General features: G+C 43.8%; 1 protein-coding gene across 1 annotated transcript; it reads right to left on the bottom strand.

Annotated features, from left to right (window-relative positions):
* Positions 1-6,595: 6,595 nt before the first annotated feature.
* CKMT2 (creatine kinase, mitochondrial 2) lies at positions 6,596-21,902 on the bottom strand. Its single transcript, XM_066273691.1, has 10 exons — positions 21,760-21,902; positions 18,158-18,329; positions 16,612-16,810; positions 14,975-15,070; positions 14,267-14,488; positions 12,469-12,554; positions 10,952-11,075; positions 10,720-10,854; positions 9,684-9,809; positions 6,596-6,854 (listed from the first exon to the last, which is right to left on the bottom strand). The coding sequence occupies exons 2-10, from the start codon at positions 18,307-18,309 to the stop codon at positions 6,735-6,737; spliced, it is 1,260 nt and encodes a 419-aa protein (XP_066129788.1). The 5' UTR covers positions 18,310-18,329; positions 21,760-21,902; the 3' UTR covers positions 6,596-6,734.
* Positions 21,903-22,138: the final 236 nt, after the last annotated feature.

Below are 22,138 nucleotides of genomic sequence, written 5' to 3'. Positions count from 1 at the left end.
AAAGCTCAAAGAAGGAAAAATAGAAGAAAGGAAGTTTAATGTTTATCAATCCAGGTAATTAGGTTTGGACTTCTAAAATGTGAATTTCTTGTGTTGTGAAATCAATTTAATGGGTCAAAATTAGCATTTTTAAAAACTGAAAGGAAGAGGATAGTATAGAAAAATATCAGAGTGCATCTCAAACAGTAAGGATAAATATGTGAAATTTTTATTTGAGTTTTACATACATACACATGTACAGTTAATTGCATAGTTATACATGTGTGTACTGGGTTCTAATGTATTTCTTCACATAGGTTACAGTAAAATAAAAAAAGTTAAATCACTGCCCAATATTATTAAATCATAATAAAAGCTTAATAAGAAAAGAATTATTTCCCTTTTACAATTAAGCCAAGACAATTAAATTAAATAAATTGCTCTTGGTCATATAGCTGGCTAGTTAGTAGCTGAGCCTGAACTTAAGGCAAATCTTTTGATCTCAGAACAACTTTTAGCTGCTGGCAAAATATATTCTTTTATGAATTTTGGCCTAAGGGTAAAATAGCCAATTCCCCATAAACCAACATACTATCACAGCTCTGAAATCAGGAGAAGGACCCATGTTTCTCTTCTCCCATGGATGAGAGCCAGAACGATCTCCCAGCCATCAAAGTCTACTCTGGCTATAATCTGCCTCAGACACAAGGAATATAGCTAATAAGTCCTTGATTCAGAACCATGCTCTGTTCACATCATTGCTTCTTGAATATTTTTTTGTCTTATTTTATAATCATTTTTACTTTACAATTACAGTTGACATACAATATTATATTGGTTTCAGGTATATGCCCCTAGTTAGAAGGATTAGATATTAACTTACTAAGTGATCATCCCCCAAAAACCTCATATCCATCTAACACTATACATAGTTATTAGAAAATTACTGACTACATTCCCTGTGCTGTACTTTACGTCCCCATGACTACTCTGTAACTACACTCTGTACTGCTTAATCCCTTCACCTTTTCCACCCACCCACCAACACCCTCCAGTCTGGCAGCTGTCAGAATGTTCTCTGTATCTATGTCTGTTTCTGTTCTGCCTGTTCGTTTATTTTGTTTTTTAAATCCAATTGTTGATAGATATATATTTATTGCCATTTTATTGTTCATATTCTTTCTTTCTTTTCTTCTTCTTCTTCTTCTTCTTCTTCTTCTTTTCCTTTTTTTCCTCTTCTTCTTCTGAAAGTCCTTGCAAATTTCATATAATATTGATTTGGTGGTGATAAACTCCTTTAGCTTTTACTTGTCTAGAAATCTCTTTATATGTCCTTCAATTCTTAATGATAGTTTTACTGGGTAGAGTAATCTTGGCTGTAGGTCCTTGCTTTTCATTACTTTGAATATTTCTTGCCAATCACTTCTGGCCTACAAAGTTTCTGTTGAGAAACGGCTGAGAGTCTTTTTTTTTTTTTTAGAGAGAGGCAGGAAGACAAAGACAGGAACATCGAGCTGCTCCTGTGTCCTGACCAAGGAATCAAACCAGCAACTGCCATGCTCCAGGATGTTCCAACTGACTGAGCTAGACAGCCAGGGCTTAATTTATTTTGATTTATTGTTTCAGAGAAAGAGAGAAGGGAGAGAGAGGGGAGAGGGAAAGGAAGCATTCATTTATTGTTCCACTTAGTCATGCATTCATTGGTTGCTTCCCATGTGTGCCCTGACCAGGGATCGAACTCATAACCTTGCTGTTTTGGGATAATGCTCTTAACTGACTGAGCTAACCAGCCAGGGCCTCAGCTGACAGTATTATGAGAGCTCCTTTGTAGGTAACTAACTGCTTTTCTCTTGCTGTTTTTAATATTCTCTCTTTGTCTTTAACCTTTTGCATTTTAGTTAAGATTTGTCTTGGCGTGGTCCTCTTAGGACTCTCTGTACTTCCTGGACTTGTATGTCTATTTCCTTCACCAGATCAGAGAAGTTTTCTGTTATTATTTTTTCAAATAGGTTTTCAATTTCTTGCTCTCTTCTTCTTCTTGTACACTCATGATGTAAATGTAGGTATGCCTGAAGTTGTCCCAGAGGGTCCTTACACTATCTTCATCTTTTTGTATTCTTTTTGAAGAAATTTTGAAGCAAGAAACACCAGTTCTGACTGGGTGTTTTTTGCTTTCTTTTATTCCAAATTGTTCATTTTATTCTTGATGTACTATACTGTTGATTCCCTGTAAATTATACTTCATTTCATGTAGTGAATTCTTCATTTCTGACTGGTTCTTTTTTATGGTTTCCATGCCCTTTTTTATGCTGTTGATGTTCTAAGTTCATTTACTCTTCTTCTAAATTTATTGAGCATCCTTATAGTCAGTGTTTTGAATTCTGCATCTAGTAGATTGCTTGTCTTCATTTTGTTCAATTTTATTTTTCTAGAGTTTTGTTCTGTTCTTTCACTGGGACATGTTTCTTTGTCTCCTCATTTTGGCAGCCTGCCTGTGTTTGTTCCTATATATTAGGTAGAGCTGCTACATCTCCTGGGTCTAGTAGAGTTGCCTAATGTAGTAGGTGTCTTGTGGGGTCCAGTGGCACAACCTTCTTGTTCTTCTGAGCTGGGTTCTACACGTGTACTCCCCACCCTTTGTGTGTTATGAACACCCTTCTGTTGTAGTTGGGCCTTATATGCTGTTGGCACATCAATAGGAGGAATTTAACCCAGGCCAATCAGCTGCAAGGACTGAATGCAACCACCATGGAGGATCAGCTGTGCAGGGGTCCACCCACAGAGCAGGAATTACTTCATCAGTGCTCTGGTGCCCACTGAGATCACCATTTGAGTGTGTCGCTTGTGGAAGTGAGTGGGTGTGCTTTCCTGTAGTCTGAAACTGTCCACAGTGTGCACTGGTTCTGGGGCCTCCCATGAGGTGCAGGTCAAGGTCAGCTGCCACCTGTGTTCTGCGCAGGGCCACCTAGCATGAGCTGCAAAGCAACCTTCAGATGGCTGCTACTTGTGTTAAGCTTGGAGGTGCTCAGGAGAGGCCAAACTGCAAACAAAGGCCAGCTGCTGCTAGTGCTGGACCTGGGGCCACTTAGCGAAAGGTATAGGTCATGCTGAGAACAAATGCTGCTTGTTTGAGAGAGTTTAAGAAAGTATGAAGCATGAGCCACGACAGGTAATTTGTGTGGAAAAACAACTGGAAATAATGTGGGCAAGTCTACAAGTTGGTGGAAGGGTATCTCAGGAAATCACCAGGGCTGGGTGAACAGTGTTAGCTATGTTGTTGGAGACTCAGGTATGGTGCCTGCCCACCAGCTCAGTAGGGAGAGGGCTCAGAAAAGGAACAGTGGCCTCAGCCAGCACCTCTGTCTAAGAGAATCCTGCCCCTCTGGTTCTCACCTTGATGCCAGACAGTTCAGTTCTTCCCCATCTGTTCTTGGTACCTTTAGAGCTTCCGCCCCAGCACTGGAACTCAAAGGAAGTGGGTCTGAGTAAGTCCACGTGTGAGTCCACTGAGAGAAGCTGACTGGGACTCCATGAGCCCTCCTTGCTTAGTGACTATCCCTGCTGGTTTTTACAGCCAGAAGTTATGGGGACTTCTCTTCCTGGCACTGGAACCCTGAGCAGGGGGGCCTGGTGTGGAGCTGGGACCCCTCACTTTTCAGGAGTGACCTCTGCAGCCAAGATAACCTCCCCAATTTTTATCCACCACACATGGATGTGGGACCAGTCTGTTCTGTGTCTCCATCCCACTTGCCACTCTCTAGGTGGCTTCTCTTTCTGTCCTTAGTTATAGGACTACTGTTCAGCTAGACTTTAGGTTATTCTGAATGATAGTTCTGTAGTTTTGGTTTATTTTGTAAAATTATTTATTTATTTATTTTAGTGAGAGAGGAAGGGAGAGACAGAGAGACAGGAACATCAATCTGTTCCTATATGTGCCCTAACCGGGGATTGAACCAGCAACCTCTGCACTTCAGGACAATGCTCCAACCAATGGAGCCATCTGGCCAGGGCTTGTTGACTTGTTGACACATTTTTGATGTGGTGTGGGAGGCTGCAAGTACTGCATTACTTATAACTCCATCTTGACTGGAAATCTTGTTTCTTGAATATTGATTGAACAAGATCTTAGTACACAGGAACTATTTGCATACTATGACTACTTGGCTAAAATATATGGCATTCAATTAGAATTTCAATTAATAGTTAAAAGTTTCTTTGTCTTGTCCAATTAACTTATCTTTTACATAAAAAAATCTTTTCATAGTAACACTGCCAGTGTGCTTGTATTTTTTGTGTGTGTGTGTCAAAGTATAACTTACCACAACTTCTGCAAACAGAATCTTATTCAAATGCTTGGCAATGCTGGAGGAGAAAGGATATTCTTGTATTCAATTTCAGTGCTATTACATGATTTGAAAATTGTCTGAGGAGCTGTCAAAGAAAGATATTTGATGAATATGAAGGATTTCAACAAAAAGTGAGATGCCAGATTGAGTGTTTAGGAATCCATTTTAGACTTGGTTTAAATGTCTTTAGTTATGAATATCTTATTCTTAGAAAGTAAAGTCACACATGAGTACCTTTCTGGTAATACAATAAGGGTCAAACAGCCCACAAATCAAGAGTTTCAAACGCAGATAAAATAATATAAGGATTAAATACTGTATGCAAGCCAATATTGAAAGTAGTTATTGATAAGTAGAACTAATGGCTAAAGATGAGAAATTAATTAGGCAAAAATGCAACAAAAAAGAAGAGAGATATTAGCTCTGTACCTTAGATATTCAGTTAATTCTTGTTGTAAATGATGTCTTTGAAGTTGCTTGGGATGTTGTGATATAGATGACAAGGCTTTCTTTCTTTTTATATAGTTAGTTATGCCAGTGCTTGTTTTTCAGCTTCTAAAAAAGTCAATTATTGGTATATGCCTCCAGCTAGTCTCTTCAGTTCATTTATGCTCATGTTTCTTTAGCTATATGAATTTGCCTTCCTTTCCGCTTCTGTCAGTAAGACTTTTAAGAATAGGAACCATCAGGTCTGGTTTGCCCTAACAGGTGATTTTAAGGGATATTCAGAGATAGGCTATAATATTATAATTTCTTTTGTTTTTATTATTTATTCAGCAAACCCTTACATAGTTCTTACAATGTGTTGAACTTTATAAATATTAATTGCTATTATCCTCCCAACAATCCTATGAAATGGGCATTATTATTGTCATTTTATACAAAGGCAACTGAGGATCCTAGAGAATAAGTAAGTCATTTAAATGTCATATAGTGGGAGACTTGGGACTTGTACCTGCATGATGTGGCTGTAGTCAACGTGATTGGCCATGACACCAGTCTTCTCCACCCTCTGTCACTCTGTCCCTATAATGCCAGTCACCACCTGAGGTTCTGATCCCTCTTCTGTCTACAGGGATTGGTTGTAGAACATCCCTCCACTGCATCTCTCTGAGGGCTTTTAGCATGATGTCCTGAATTATGTTGGGTATAGTTTCCTCTTCTAAATTTCTGCCATACCTCACTTTGTCACTTACAAGTTAGTGTGCTGCCTATTAGCACCAGCACAAGTTTATTCTTTTATACTTTTTTTTCAATATAGCAGAAGGTATATTATAAACAAATGCTTATATTACAGTAGAGATTTATTTTAACTAAAGCACCTAGAGGGCTCACTCATAGAACTCAGAACTCAATCTCATTTCTGTTATTCAATTAAACAGTATTTTTCTTTTGTATACGAAGTGATTTCATAACTTGTTACAGGATTACTTGCTCCCACCTATCCTCTAATGCCCCTTCAGGTTACAGATATCACAGAATGAATGGGAAAGAATAACAAGATTTGAATAAGGTAAGGGTCTGCATCCTGAGGAAAGAAATCAACTTTCAAATTATACTGAACACATTTTCATTATTTTAGGCACCAGTTTTTAGATTGCTTTTGGAGACTGAATATATAACTATACAATGGTCAGGCCATATAAGAAAACAGAATTCTGACCCTCAACTTCTGCAGCAATCAGTTCAGGAAGTTAAAGCACAAAGTCTGTAGCAGTCAGCCCAGAGATTGGGCTTGGTCAATGGATGCCAGCTTCCCCAATTTTTGCCCCTGCTTCCAACTCAGGACCAACCAGAGAACATCAAATATGCTTCCCAAAGCAATTCCACAGGAGACTTGCTTCTACTTGGCCTGCCTCCAATTTCCACAGGCCTACAACCCCACTCAGAACACACCTGAGACATTCCTCTTTTTCAGCCATAAAGCTGCCCACGCCTGCGCCAAATTCGAGTGACGGTTGCTGATTCCCTTGCTATACTAAGCCCTGAATAAATGGCCTCTGTTATTTCTATATTTTCAAGAAAAATTAATTGCCTTTTAATCTATTTTCCAGAAAATTATTAGTTTACCATTTTCCAATGGTGTCCAAAGGGATTTATTGAAGGGTAGATGGACTATAGTAGCATCTAGATGGTTGGAAAGTTTCTAGATTTGTGTGTAAGTTGTTTACAAATATTTTTATCATGCCTTAAAATATTTTTGCTTCCTGCTACTTGTAATTGGATTTCTTTGCCCTAAAAAATACCAATAAAAAATCAGAGAAACCAAAGCAATTAAGGAGAGTTTTATTGTAAAGATAGACAGGACATACAATTTTACATTTTCCCATGTCTACAAAAACTCTCAGATAGAAATTTATGTCTGTTGTACCAGCAAACAGATTATTTAAAAATTGGGAAAGGGAAAATTCACTTCCTGCCAAACTGAGGCAAAGGAGGTGGCACCTTAATATCTTGACCTCTCTCCAACTTCTTCTCACAATCCACCAAGTAATTGACTCCATCGATGACTATCTGAACAAGTTCAACCTTTGATAGTGAAAAAGATTAATGGTTAATTTTCATAGAAGGCACATGCAATGCACTGATCAAAAGGAACATTTCTGGGACAATGAGAACTTGCCACATCAGATAGACTTTATAACCATTTTTCCATCTCATTATTTCTCTCCAGGGCTGTGGGAAGAAAGATGTGTGATGGTCACTGAGAGATGGGGAGCAGAGATATTTTACAGGGTTTCCCTCAATCTTTCTTTAGTTAAGATAGGGTTACTACTTTGTGTGTGAAAACAGTTTTTCTATATAAAAGAAACATCAGTTTGCATTGTGGACACTTTTTTCCCATCAGTCTTATCTGTAAAATAGTAGTTTTTGTCTAAAGTAAAACCACACAGTGACGCTTTGGTGGTGCTCTCTGGCCTGGATCTGATTCTGACCTCTCGCGAGGCTATCCAAGCACTGAGTGTGCTGAAGTGCAGAGATGACCATTTACACAGTAAACGTCTTCCTGAAAAGTTGTTTAAAATTAAATGTTTGGTAATTAAATCATGTTTTCACGGTACTAAATTTGCTAATTAAAAGAAACTCTGTGAGTAATATTAAGATAAACTTTTAAATTTTATGCTTTTTGAAAAATATTAGAACTTTGGTTTACAAATATATATATATTTTTAATTGAAGCACATTTACATATGAATTTTTTCCTAGGGTCACCTTCATAACAAATTCTTTGCACTGCTCCTGCAGAGACCCAAACTAAGATAGTAAGCAATTAGTTAACTCCAGACAGCACTGAAATGCATGCTATAGCTCAAGGATGGACAGCGGGGATGGAGGAGATTGTTGCGTTCCACCTCTGAACACAGCTTAGGCATGAGGGAGTCCAGGAACCCTGCCCACCTCTTTTCACATATTAAAAAACTAAGGCCCTAAGAGAAAGGTGGGTCAGAAACCTAGTCATTACTAAGCAGAGAAACACATTTTCTACTCATCCAGTAGACCCGTTCCAGTGTTGAAAAGGGTGTGGTGAAATGGGTCTCTCATTCACTGCCAGTGGGACTCCTTCTTAGGACAAATCTTCTGATAGGAAACTTGGTTATAAGGACCCTTTATCTTTAACCCAGGAATTCCTTTCCTGGGAATTTATTCTAACTAAATAATCAAATTTGTGATTATGATAATGTAAAGAGATTGTCATATACTATAGATATGTATAGAGATGGTCAAACAAAACATTAAACAATCAGGGAGATATTGGCCTGACCTGTGGTGGCGCAGTGGATAAAGCATCAACCTGGAAACACTGAGGTTGCCGGTTCAAAACCCTGGGCTTGCCTGGTCAAGGCACATATGGGAGTTGATGCTTCCTGCTCCTCCCCCCTTCTCTCTCTCTCTCTCTCTCTCTCCCCCCTCATAATGAATAAATAAAATCTTTAAAAAAAATAAAAAAAATAAAAAAAAACAATCAGGGAGATATTAAATAGAAATAGACTATCTTTAATGGACTGTTATTGAACATGGTTTTGAAGAATAATATAAGAAAATGCTCATGATATAATGCATTGGGAAAAAGCTATATTATAATATCAAATATATAATATAATATAATAGCAAACTTTGTAAAAATAACTTTTTTTGAGTAATTGTAAGAACGAAAAGCAACTCAGAATAATGTGCACAATGGTCATCTCAGAGTTGTTACGTGAAATTTTAATACTTTTGGCATTTCTCTAACTTTTATAATGATCACCTATTAATTAGACATAAACATTTTTTTCAAAGTGATGAATATTTTGCTTTCCATTAATAAAAATCTAGTTAGTAGTAGAAGCAGACAGGACTAGATCCAGATTTTCTTTATTCATGACACCACAGATTATTCAGCAAATTGTGGCATTTTTAACTACTTCTTCCTCAAGTACTTTAACAGAGCTGATAGCATACAGGATGGCTTAATAGTTCAGAGTATTTTCTCCTTTCTTTTACAGTTTACTGGTAGGAGTACCAACAGGCAATGAAATATTCAGAAGCTGGCAAGGAAGAAGACAGAGCATCAGTAATCCACAGATTTAATAACCAGCCACTGAGTTATTATGAGTTGTATGTAATAATAAGAAGAGGCTTTTAAATTAATGATGGGCATAATACATTCAATGGGACCACATCCAGAGCAGCTGGTACAGTGCACTGCAATCAGTATTTGCTTAGGGTTCAGCTGCACATTCCTTAAGTGGGTCCTCTGCTTCACCCCACGCATCACTCCAGGCCTACATACAGTTTATGAAACCTTTCATCCTATGTAGTCATAGAATCCTAAGGATTATTTTATGAGCATAACCTTATGTACACCCAGTGCATACCTTATTTCCCATCTTTTGCCTGAAATATTTCAGAAAGAATCAAGTATCTAAAAAATGCCTAAGTGAAGATGACAGTGTATGGTCTTCACCAAAGGAAGTTCAGAAGCAAGACAGAAATCCACTATTTTACCACCCTCAGAGAGAGAGCACACAGATTCTCTGACTTCACAATGCTGAAATACTACTGTCCTTAAACATAAAATAGAGCTCCTGCTGCTGAAGATCGCTGGAATAGCTCCCAAGGGGAAAGTGGTGACAACAGTCCTTTGTGAATCCCTTTACTTGCCGGTACATTCTCAGCTTACTTTGTGCTTACCTTTATGAGATTTTTTTTCCTCTGGAAGAATAGTACTACAGAATGAAATATTAACATGACTGGGACTCAGTGGGGAAAAAGGAGGTCTCAAACTTTGTGAATAAAGTAAGGCCATTTAAGCTACTTCCCTTTCTCGTAGACTGATTTTGTTAGTTCATGTTCAGAGAGTGAGAGAGACCTTACCTCTGACCGACCAATTCGATCTATGTTGGAAATATCGTACACATCGGCCACTGCCGCCGTGTCCACACCGCCTGTGCCGCGCTTCTGCAGTCTCAGGTTCTCCAGGATCTTAGAGAAGCGGGGATCCTGGGACCAGGGACGACACAGTGTTGTCAGAGGCAAAATCTATTCACTGTCATTGGCACGTTCACTTAAAAAAGATATATGACTGTTAATATTCAGTAAGTATATATTTGCTATGGACCAGGGTATTGTGCTGGAATTTTTAAACCTTCCAACAATTTCATGAAGCAGGTATTGCTTTTATTCCCATTTTATAGACAAGAAACTAAGGCTCAGAAGAATGAACTTGCCCAAGGACAGACATTTAGAAGACTGCAGAGTTGTTAATAACTACTCTCTTTTAAATTTTATTAAGAATATTGAGGTGACATTGGTTAATAAAATAATATAGGTTTGAAGTGTACTGTTATTAACTTCTGTACTGCTTGTTTTAGCATCTGGATGCCAGCTTTGGTGAGTTTTTATTATTCATCTATATAATAGTTATCACTGATATAATTAAAATCATGAAGTTAAATCACACCAAATAAATTTTTTACATTGGAATTGTGAACCACAAAAACTTTCATATTTTTTCAGAAGGAAGCACATTTTCTAAAATTGTTTTAAAGTAGTTGATTCACTTGGTATGCTGTGGTAGAAATTATTATCCATCCACTAGAATTGTTCTTTCCTCCTCTTCCAAAATGGAAGGGACCCCAAGGAGCAGAGCAGCTTGCCTACCTATCTGAATTTGTCATATGAGGAAGAATTTAAATTTCTTGTCCTTGAATCCACAGCCCTTTCTTACAGCCCCTTTACCTTCTGTCCTACTGATATGTCTTTTGAAGTAAACTTTCTTACTATTTCTGGTTGGATGTGCGGGAAGTGAAGATTATGGTGGGGCAGTGATGTTTTCTCCCTCCACAAAGCACTTCCATCTGAGCTGATCTTGGAGAAACCCAACAGAGCTGCTGGCTACATATAACATTACCTTGCTGAGCTTTGGGATCTTAACATGGACACCAGCCCGTAATCCCGTGCCGAGGTTCGAAGGGCAGGTCAAAATGTATCCTAGACGCTCATTCCACATGAACTCCCAGCCTCGTTCTTGGATTAAGCGTTCTACCTACGACAGTGAACAAATGACAGAGTTCTCAAATATCCATTCGTTTAGTACATCCCAATATTTTAGTGAATATCAGAAATCTCTGATAACATCTTACTTCTTTTAGTCCACGACAGAATCGCTCAAATACTCTTTTCATATTGCCTCCTTTTTCCATGGAGATTACCCTGGTGTGGTCTTCCTCATTGATCCAGATGAGAAATGTCTTGTCATAATTATGCCTAATGAAGAGAGAAATATGGTGTTGAGTGTTAATTATATTTGTTTCAACACGTAAAAATTCCAATTACTTCTGTAGTTTGCTTCATTTCACCTTCCTCATTTCCTAGATGTCCCTAATCTCTTAATTGTGTTTGAATAATGACTACAAAATACTGTTACCCTGACAGAATGAAGAATAAGACCAACTCCAGTCCTCATAAATGTCATGTTTTTGCCAACAAGAATATAATCTCCCTCATTTCTCAGACTAGGGTGACAATAATTCAACTATGTTAACATTTGGCTTTGGCACTCACAAAACTATTTTGTCTCCTAATAGATTCAACCAAAATCTTGTGGTCCTCAAAAAAAAAAAAAAATTTCACCTGCAGCCTGAGGTATCTGGGATGCAGATGACTTCGCCTGTTTGCTGTGTGGATCCTGCCTATCCACTCCCACTGAGCAGCTGCTCATGAACACTTCTATCTCATCACCTTCAGGTAGTGTCATAATAACCTACCAAGGTACAGGAATCAGAGTGGACTGAGGACTGGACAAGATAAAATATATGTGTATTTATATCCATTCTTTCTTGTAGAGTTTTGCTTAAATCCTCAATATTTATTTTTCACTTTCTTCTCTTTTGGTTTAATGTCATGAAACAGATTCTCTGTGAGGTCAAATAATATGAACTAATTTTTTCTTAAAAATACAGTCTTGGCCCTGGCCGGTTGGCTCAGTGGTAGAGTGTCAGCCTGGCGTGCAAGGGGTCCCGGGTTCGATTCCCGGCCAGGGCACACAGAAGAAGCATCCATCTGCTTCTCCACCCCTCCCCCTCTCCTTCCTCTCTGTCTCCCCCCCACCCCCTCAGTGAGTTTCCATTGGAGCAAAAGATGGCCCAGGCGCTGGGGATGGCTCCTTGGCCTCTGCCCCAGGCACTAGAGTGGCTTTGGTCGCATAGAGCGACACCCCGGAGGGGCAGAGCATCGCCCCCTGGTGGGCGTGCCGGGTGGATCCCGGTCGGGTGCATGCGGGAGTCTGTCTGACTGTCTCTCCCCGTTTCCAGCTTCGGGGAAAAAAAAAAAAAAAAAAAAAAAAAAAAAAAAAAAAATATATATATATATATATATATATATATATATATATATATAGTCTTTTTCTCATGCATAATTCATGCAAACCAGAGAATGTTCCTAGACATCTTAGAAACATCACAATACCTAGGTATTATTCTCCCCCCCCCCCACACACACACACATAGCCACACACACACAATTTCTAAATACTCTTCTCCTTCTAGCTCAAGCCAGGCATGCTGCCAAGTGCAAGTCACAGCAACTTCGGGTTAGGACAAGCAGACGGTCTAAGAAGATCTTCTGCACACATTGCAAATGTGAAATGCTGTGTCCATACCAGATTCCCCTGGCATCTGGCCAGTCACGGGCCATCCCAGCACATGTTAGTAAAGGGGATACTGGCTTATCAAACAGAAAGTGGTCCTGCAGGCCAAAAGGGACAAAGCAGAAAGGAGAAACTTATGAGAGCAACATGACTGTAAGTGCCAGGTGTCCAAGTTTCAACTCACTAATAATGGCTGAGTTCTCTTAGGCAGTGGCCCTCAGCCTTGGCTGCCCACTAAAATAACCTGGAAACTTAAAAAAAAAATACAAATGCCCATCCGCCAGAGAGTCTGACGATTGTTATGAGGAATTATGGCCTGAATATTGGGATTTGTAAAAGTTCTTCAGGTGATTCTAGTGTACAGCTAAGATTAAAACCCACTGGCCTAGTCCAGATGGAAATATATCATTGCTACAGAGTGTGTAAACCCCACCAGCACCAACCCCATGCAATGGCTGAGTGGGCAGTGAGTAAGGGGAGCTATCCCGAAAAGTCTGTTGATATAACATTACCTTGCTGAGCTTTGGGATCTTAACATGGACACCAGCCACAATTCTCTGCGTTGCTAACATTACTGATTCTTTTATAGTTCCTCTCATTAAAAAGTATTAGAAACGTAAAATAACAATCTATAATAAAAACAGCCACCATCAATTTTATGCCTACTATGTGCTGGGCTCTATATATGTGCTTTCATTTATTTCTTTAAATCTCACAAAAACACCATGAGGTAAGTGTAATCGTTCTATTTTATTGGTGAGAAAAACTGAGATTCAGAAAGAGAAAATAACCTACCTGATACTACATAGCTGGAAGGTAACAGAGCCTGGATTCAAACCTAGACCCGTATGACTCCCAAGCCTGCGCCTTTAACTACAATATACTACTCTGCATGTCAAAATCAATGTCAAGTGACTGACATTTTTCTTTCTGTGTGTACACAGTAAGAATATGAATATGGGTGCCATGTATTCAAGTATTACTATACTGAAGTAAGAAATCAAGAAGTTATGGGGAGGATAGTCTTTCTTCAATCTCTGAGAAGTAGAAGAGATCAGAGGCTTGAGCCAGGACAGGCTTGTAGACGAAACAGGGTGCTCCTTGAACTGGAAACCGGAAGTGGCACGTGAGAGCTTATTCTGCAACAGGACAGGAGGAAGACAGGCCTGACGGCTGCAGAGACCAGCAGCCTGAGGCCTACAGACCATGGGGCTGGCCCATCAGGTTTGTAAATGAGGAATATTTTGTGGCATTGCACCTTCTGCAATAACAGAGGTTTGTTTCTACTGCTCCTTGGGCCTTAGTCAAAGTAACTTTGGAAACTGCTGTCCTGTTTTAGCTGTGCTATGGGGACAGTTCACTGTCCGCTCTGGTGTTACAGTGAGGCAGCCGGAAGCCCCGAGGCTGGCTCCAGTGCCAGTCAGGATAGGTCTTCCACCTGGGTCGTTTCCTTTCCATGTTTTCCTGGTTTTCACGACTTCCTTTGTGTGTGGTAATGAAGACCATCCTCAGAGCACAAACAGGGTTTCCATACCCAATTGTTACTATTTACTATCAAGCCGGGGAATCTTCCATTCACCCCCACCCCAGATCCCCAACCCACCAAATCCATCTAGGAGCTTTCGCTGCCGAGTTTCCCCTTAGAGTATTTCCGTGGCTTGACCTAAAGTTGTAAGCCCTTATCTTCATTATTCTCAACAGGCTGAAGTCCCAGCAAGCTCTCAGTTGGGGCAGGGGCCGGAGCTCCTGGAGTCAAGGCTCTCGGGCTCAGCCCCACCGAGGCAGCTGGGGTGGTTCAGGGTCCACTCACGTCGATGAGCCGCTGCTGGTCCTGCTCTGTCATCTCAGACAGCTTGTAGTACCGGCCGGCCAGGTCCCCCTTGAGGCCCTCCAGGGCCGTGATGGCCACGTTCTCCACCTCCCTGCGCTCGGCCCGGGTGCAGGCTGGCGGCAGACTCAGCCCGCGGATGCTGCGGCCCGTGCGCACCCGAGATGACAGCACGTAGCGCTCGTCAAACTGCCCGTGGGTGATCTGCGGAGCAGAGCGTGGGGTTGCCGCAGCCACCTCGGACCATGGTCCTGCCACAGCCACACCTGGGGACTGGCACACTCAGGCACTGGGCAAGTTTGCACAACTAACATGCTGGACACATTTGGGAATTCGGGGGACAGGGGCTTTAGCGGTAAGTGAGATAAGGCAGAGCTACTTTGTACAGTGCTGCCTGGTATCCTTCAGCCGTCGCCGCCTTCCCGACCAGCACGCGGTTGGGTGTGGTACGAAGAAAGGAATTGTTTTAGGAAAGGCACAAAGTCAGTGATCACACCACCCAGTGGTGATTATTAAGGAAAACAAAGACTTTGGGACTTTCCTGACCTTGTCCAGGAAAGTATGCAGTACTATTCTAGTGTTACAGGACTTTTAAGGGACATCTGACCCAGGGGTCCTTCTCTCAGGTGTTCCTCACTTTGGGCTCTGGAGTGCCAGCTTCACAGGAGGGTTCAGAGGTGCTGAGCCTACCTTAGATGCGTCCAGATCCGTGGGGTGCTTCATCACTGTGGGGTCATAGCCATTGTGTCTGAGTTTGATGACGGGATCAAAAAGGTCGGCAAACACCTGCAGGAGGAAAGATGCTCCTGTTTCCTCTTCCACTGGTTCATCAAAGACTACTATCATGCAGGAAATGGCTGTGCAAGTGGATTAGCAGTTAATGATGATGATGATGATGATGGACCTATTACCAGAGAAAACCTCTTGGAGGCTCCTTGTCCCTTGGGAGGGGCAAGGTGGCAGGACTCTGTCATTGTACCCTCCTCTCTAATGGTTCAGCCAAGCTCACTGTCATCAAACTGACCAAGAAAATCTTGCATTTAAGAATTCGAGGGTTTTCTCCAGAGGTTCTTGCCTTTGAGGGATAAAAGCAGCTGGTAGATCAGAGACTAAGCAAGTTTGTGGTCAAAAGGGAAGTCAGTTGATAGTGTTTATGCAGCATAATAAATGTGTGGAAATCCAGGTATACCAGAACAAAAGTATACAGCAATAGAGCAAAGTAGGGACCTCTTACCCTGTGAGGACCTTCCCAGCCCCAAAAAGCACATAGTCTATTTTTAAAAAACTAAAAACTTCAGGAACAACGTTTAGGTAAAATAACATTAAGAAAGTCATAACAGAGCACCTGGCAGGCTTAGGAAGCTATGGGGAAGTAGGGGATGGGGTTGTTGGGTTCAAGAGTCAGCTCTAATCTGGGACTCAGGGAGCCCAGAACTGCACACTGCTGTGTGAGAAGAAGCTACCAATCTTGCTTCCTCAAGATGGTCTCCTCCCTCCTTCTGGGAGCTGCCTTCTTTGGGAACCGCCTTCAGCTTTCTGCAACAGGAGGAGCAAGGAGGGCGTGCCTCAGGCTGGAGACATCTGCTATGACTAGCAGGGGCTCTGAGGAGAGGCCGCCTGATGGCTGAGCTCCCTAGCGGCAGACCACCCTGTGTTTCCACACAAGGAGGATGAATTTTCTCCCAGAGACTGGAACTCAGAAGTCTTGGCTACAGTGGCTGTATAAACATTAATTCTCAAACTAAAGACACACCACCCACCATCGAGCCCCTTCAATAAAGCCAGCCACTAGCACGTCATCTCCTAATGTCTTCCAGGTGAATGCGTATCACCAATACACTAAACTAAAAAAATTCTTCTTCTCAGAAGAGCTCTGTCATGCAACTCATTCCTCCACGGGGAGGGATGCTAGAGGAACAGCAAAGGAGGCCTGTCCTTGGGAATCTGGAGATCTCGTTGATCCAGAAAGCACTCCAGTTGTTCTGCTGAAGCTACTTTCTCCTGCAGTGATCTGCAAACTCATTAGTCAGCAGAGCCAAATGTCAACAGTACAACAATTGAAATTTCTTTTGAGAGCCAAATTTTTTAAACTTAAACTATATAGGTAGGTACATTCCTTATCGAGGTAGTGCCCGCATGTGGTGTTTTGTGGAAGAGCCTCACTCAAGGGGCCAAAGAGCCGCATGTGGCTTGCGAGCCGCAGTTTGCCGAACAGGGCAAGGGGGCCCTGCCTGAGAAGGCAGAAAACTGGCCCTGTAAAAAAGAAGGCCCTGGGGCCAGAGTCTGCCCTTTCCCCCCATTCCAGAGCCAAGAGCTGACGGTTTTACCTGATAGGACTCCTCGTCACCAGCCACCATGCCCACAGTCTTTATGAAGGGGTGGCCGGGGTTGTCCACTCCAGTCTGGATACACTGGTCCAGCGTGTAGCCTCTGGGCGTCACCTTGTTGCGGAGCTTGGCGTAGATGGCAGGGGTGAGGCACTCGGCCATGCAGTTGTTGTGCTTGCGCAAGTCAGGGTAGTCTGCACTGTGCACGGAGAAGACAGGTTTCAGCGAACAGCCCCCGCAGGAAGGGGCCTGTGCGTGGGCTCTGTCTGCCCATGCTTCCTCCAGGCTCTTTTAGCCAGTAGGCACAGGGACACTTGGCTAGGAGGCATGACTTAAGTAAGACAGATGAAAAAAAAAAGTGTCCTGAACTGCCAGAGAAAGGGACCTGGACTCCATGATGCTGGTGGAGGCAACCCCAGACTATGGCTCATGTTCATGTGAAGGACAGAGTGAAAATAAAAAATAAATAAATATAAATCACATGAAGATTCTTATTAACCTAGAAGTTTTGGTAAAATACAACAGGCACATTGTGGTCCCTTAATCTAGCGGTGAAGAGGCTAGAAACCCTGCAGGTGGGGCCACACAGAAACAGGTATTCCCCCATCCTCATTCTGGGATGCAAACTCCGTGACTGTCTGCCTTGTAGAGAACCGTGTCTGGCTACTGAAAGAGACATTCAATAAATATCTGTTGGAGTAATACATAGAAAGAAATAAACTGGGGTGCTATTGTACCCTGGGATATGAATTGGTTGAAGAATAGGGGATTGGGGACCACCACAGGCTCGAACACTGGCAGTCTCAACTCAGAGATCCTCATTCCCACAGGAGCCAGATGTCTCCGAGAAACACGCCAGGTGCGCCCTGCCTCCCCGTCCACGCCGCCTCCCCGCCCACGCCCACACCGCCTCCCCGTCCACGCCGCCTCCCCCGCCCACGCCAGCCTGTGTGGAATCCCTTACACTTAGCCCTGAACTCCAGTTTGAGTCCATGTGTGCTGTCCCATTCCTGGCAGGGTCTAGGGGCTGAGGAAACATGGCCATCTTCATGCCATGCCTCCATGTCCCAGCTGCAATGTCCTTTTAAAGCAGATACTTAAAATCAGCACTATAACCTCCCATCTTCCAAAAAGCAGTGTGGTAATGAGTGAGGCATGACTCTGCAATCAGTGTCCTGGATTTGCCTTTTGCTGCACTAGCGGGGTGAACTTGGGCATTATTTAATTCTTGTAAGGCTTCGTTTCCTCACAAAAAAGATGCTAATGTGAATAAAATAGATATTCCCTATATAGTGCTTAAGACATATAAAATGCTCAACAAGTATAAACTGTGACTATTATTACTATCCAGCTAGACTGCAAGCTCTGGGCAGAAATGATGATGCTACACTTCCTTGTATTGAATATTTGCCATGGGTCACTGTGCTTTATGAACCTCAAAAATGATTGTCAACTTGACTTGGTTGTCCCCTCACACTGGTGTCCAGCAGGGGAAAGCGTACTTCTGGCTGGCACTGGGAGTTATTTTAAAGCCGAGAGGACTCACCTTGCAGGGAATAGCTTGTGCTGTTCCCGGGCCTCTGCACGCACAGTCTGCTGGTTCAGCAGGTATCCGGTGGTCAGGGCACTGGTGCCCAAGGTAGCAAATAACAGAGAAGCATTGCGGCCAGTTAGCAACTTAGAGAAGGTACTGGCCATCCTTCCTCTTGGATGAGTGTCTGGAAAGCAAAGAAACTGTATTAGACAGCCTCGCCAGATGGCCCTGAGCCACAGCACAGAGAGAAAGACCTGCAGGAGACAGCTCCCTTCTGGTTTGCTTTGCTTTCCTTCTTCCTTTCTCCCCATGCCCCTTCATGCTGCTTGGGTAAATCTGGGTGGTTTTAGATGTTGTGAATTGCAAACTGCCTGAAGCCCACGACAATTTCTCCAGTATTATGATACGAAAAAGATAAAAGCAGAGGGTTTCTACTCTCCGGCTACCTGGAAGCTCCCTTCCATCCCTGTCTGCCCAGTCAAACCTTGCTGGATTTTTTTTAAACTAACATTCATTGAGTTCTTCCCATGAACCATGTGCCATACAAGGGACTTTAAAATATTGTCTTCAGTCTTTGCAACAATCCTGCCAACTGGGCATTATCTTACAGATGGAGATCCTGAGGCTCAAGGGAAGGGGAGTGACCTGCCCAGATCTCAGGGCCAGCTCACTGACAGCGCTGGAATCGGAACTCAGGCTTGTCTTTGGCCCTGGATTCAGGCCTGTTGCAGACCCCAGAACCTTACAGGCAGCCCCCCACTGACCAGCAATTGTAGGAAACAACCTTTGTGGTTTAGTACCTAGCAGTGCCACAGGCCACTCCGCTCCGTCAAACCCCCGAGACCGTAGAAATGCATTTGTCACTGCAGCTCTTGGTCTTTGGATTACCACCTCAGAGCACGTGGCTGTCCCAGAGTCCCAGGGTATTATAAGCCTGCTCTCTTTCCTTGTCCTCAGACTTCCGCTGAAGTGGCCTGAATGCCAGGGATACCTCCGTCCACTCTGCTCTGATGCCAGGTGCCCAGCACAATAGTCAACCCTGCTAGGGACTCTGGGCCAGTCTGCCTTTCTCTGAGATTTGTTCTTGTCTTCTCTCTTGCACTCACTTCTTTCCTCCCTTCTCTCTCCATAGAGAAGTAGGGAGTACAGGGGTGAAGAGGGAGGTCATCTCCAGCTCCGTAGAAACTGTCTGCCTCAGTTTTCCTAACCTAGAATGCCTCTGTGACTCTTGATTTGTTAAACATTGTTTATAGCATCAGGGCTAGCATCTGGCAGAATCCCTGAGCTCCAACCCAGGGAGATTTCTCCATGGGTACAAGATGACAGCCAAAGGCAATGATATTGTTTTATTCCTACACTTGTCCTCTCCATTAAAAAAAAAAAAAAAAAAAGAACCACCCCATTAAGCCCTTTTGTCAGAGTGCCCAAGGACCATATATCTCTGTGTCCCAGGCAGGTAAGTGTACTGGGAGTCAGGGTCCTGGTTTTGTCTGGATCCATGACATCCTGGAATGGGGAGGCCTTGGGTTCTGTCATTGCCACCATTCTAAGCCTCCTGGTCGTCCTGCATATCCTGGACGTAGTGCTCTCTGCTGACTCAGAGTTCTGTCTGGTCCAGCTGTACACGGTGTCCATGTACTTGAGCTCCTTGGGGCCAGAGGGCAGTGGCAGGACCACATGTCAGCTTTCCACCCAGGGAAAGTCACCCCAAAATAGTGAACGTTGAGGTTGGGACCAGGTCCACAGAACACTCTGAAAAAGTCTCCACGACTGCCAGTCTCCTAGGCCAGAAGAAAACGGCTGTCTTCTCCCATTCTGGAGAGCAAAGGCTTCATGTTACTTCATCATTTCTGGATACACTGTTACCCTAATGGGCACTCTTGGGCATCTCTGTTGTATTCCACAAATAGAAAATCATAGGCAGGAGACATTTACAGTCTTTACGTGTAAGACAGAGGTCTGTCCTAGGATTCCTTGGAATGAAGACATGGGATCATTACCAAATTCCTTTCTAAGGGTAGATTGTTTTAAGAAAACAGGAGGTTGGAGCTATTTTTCCTTTGAAATGCTGGAAAGTGCTTCCTTCCCTGAACAAAGTTAGGATTCTCTGTGGCTTCTCAGGCAAGGCAGATGTGACCTTCACAGCCCCCTTTAAGAGTGGCACCCTTTGGGATTCCTGACTCAGTGGGCAGGAATTCCAAGAATGCTTGACACATGCTTCTGCAGGGATCTTTCTCTAATCTGTGGCAGAAATGGAGACCCAGGGCCAAGTCTTTCTTAGAACCAATGTCCCTCCTGCCTCTGAATGCCCAAGACTCCCATGCCTACTTACCCTTCCCCCACTGCCCAGCCCACAGCTTCCCGGCCCTTCCTCAGCCACTTCCTGAGGAAGACTGACCTGCCCACTCTCTGCAGATGCGCTCTGACCCTGAACCCGCAGCGTCCCCAGGAGCACGTGCTGCTGGTGCGCTTGCCCCCAGAAGGCCCGCCGCTAAGGGCTGGGGTCTTTGTAAAAGGTGCCTTCACACGCAGGGGAGGAAGTGTGTGCTTATGCAGCCCCAGACGCCAAGGTCTCCTCTAAGAGACTCCTTGGTCAGGAGCCCCTTGTCAAGTTCTGGCGATGGTCTTACTCTTCCCCATGAGAACAGAAAGAACACACCAAGGACACTAGAAACAGGCAGTGTGAGAGCTGCAGACAGGAAACAGGCGCTTCTGTAAACGGCACACCAGTTCAGCCAGTGTGGCCTTGTCATGGCAACTGCAACTGCCAGCTCACACGACTCGAGCCAACCTGGGCTGGGGCGGCTGGGGCACCGAGTGGGGAGGCCTAAAGGGCAGCACTGGGAGAGCCGGAGGGTTTCGGCCGGTTCTGGAAAACGTGACCCTCCACACTCTCCGGAGCCTTCAAAGGCAAGATACCACCCGTGCAGGGCTGACAGCCCCCCGGGAGCCGACCACCCAGACAAGCAAGAACCGGCCTTTGTCAGAGATGAAACTCACTGAGGCGAGACTGCAGCATTTGTTTCCTAACCTCCAGTGAGAAAAAAACAGCTACTTGGCTCATTGTTAATGTGTTAGTAATTTCAAAAAGGAATCTCTAGCAATAATGTGAACCAGTTTAAACTGGAACCAGCTCCTGGACTGATTAGCAGTCAGCTCCTTTGGAGGGCCTCACAATGTTCCCTTTTCAGTGAGTATATCCCAAGCCACTGATGCTTCTGATGCTGCTGAGGGAAGCCACTCCCAGAAACAAATCGAGCAGTCTCTGGGAATTACAAGGGGAAGAAAGCTGAGGATTAAAGTCTCACATTGAGTGACATTTAGCTTTTTTTCCATCAAGAAAATAACCTGATTCTCTATCAAAAAGTCATTGCAAGCAGGGTGCTGTTAGGGTCCCAGGACCTCGTGCGAAGCTGTCCCACCTGTCGGCCTCATCTGTGCCTGGGAGCCGTCTGCAGCCCAAGGCTTCCTCAGCACCATGAAAGTGCATGGGGTACAGCCCACACGGGGTCTCGACCCACAGCCCTGGTCCCCTGCTCACCAGACCTCTCACACTGGCCCTAGCAATGTCCCCATGAAGGAGGAATCAAACACAGTTTCATGGTTTCACTGACCTTGGAGCCGGAGTCTTCCGCGTCCTGCTGCGAACACACAGCCAAGCTGTGTCAGGGGGGCTGGCAGGGCCTGGCCTGGAAAAGGCTCCTAGGCTGGGCGGGGCTGGGCCCCTCAGGCCAATCCCATCCAGGACCTCTGGCTGCACAGCTTCCCCCAGCTGTGCCCTTGAAGGCCAGCCACTCACTTCTCTGCCACCAGCCCTGGGCTCTTCCTAGCAGCTGCCTTCTCTCTGAAGTGTTTCCCTCCCTCATGTCTGGTCCTGGAAGTTGCCTCTCCCAGGACTCTGTATGGAGTGGCTGGGCCTGCAGCACAACTTGCTGTCTGCCAGTCCTGCATGACCTGGCATTGTGGTGGAAGGGCCTGCCCTGGAAACTGTCC

Source organism: Saccopteryx bilineata, chromosome 4, assembly GCF_036850765.1.
Source record: "Saccopteryx bilineata isolate mSacBil1 chromosome 4, mSacBil1_pri_phased_curated, whole genome shotgun sequence".
NCBI lineage: Eukaryota > Metazoa > Chordata > Mammalia > Chiroptera > Emballonuridae > Saccopteryx > Saccopteryx bilineata.
This window is presented reverse-complemented; position numbering and strand designations above follow the sequence as displayed.

Bases quoted from the DNA above. Each gene is read 5' to 3' on its own strand.
- CKMT2 (XM_066273691.1), bottom strand. From the start codon at position 18,309: ATGGCCAGTACCTTCTCTAAGTTGCTAACTGGCCGCAATGCTTCTCTG. The intron at 11,076-12,468 runs GTATGGACACAG...TCTCTTCATTAG, and splicing joins CCAGATGCCAGGGGAATCTG to GCATAATTATGACAAGACAT. The intron at 6,855-9,683 runs GTAAGGTCTCTC...TCACTATCAAAG, and splicing joins ATCGAATTGGTCGGTCAGAG to GTTGAACTTGTTCAGATAGT.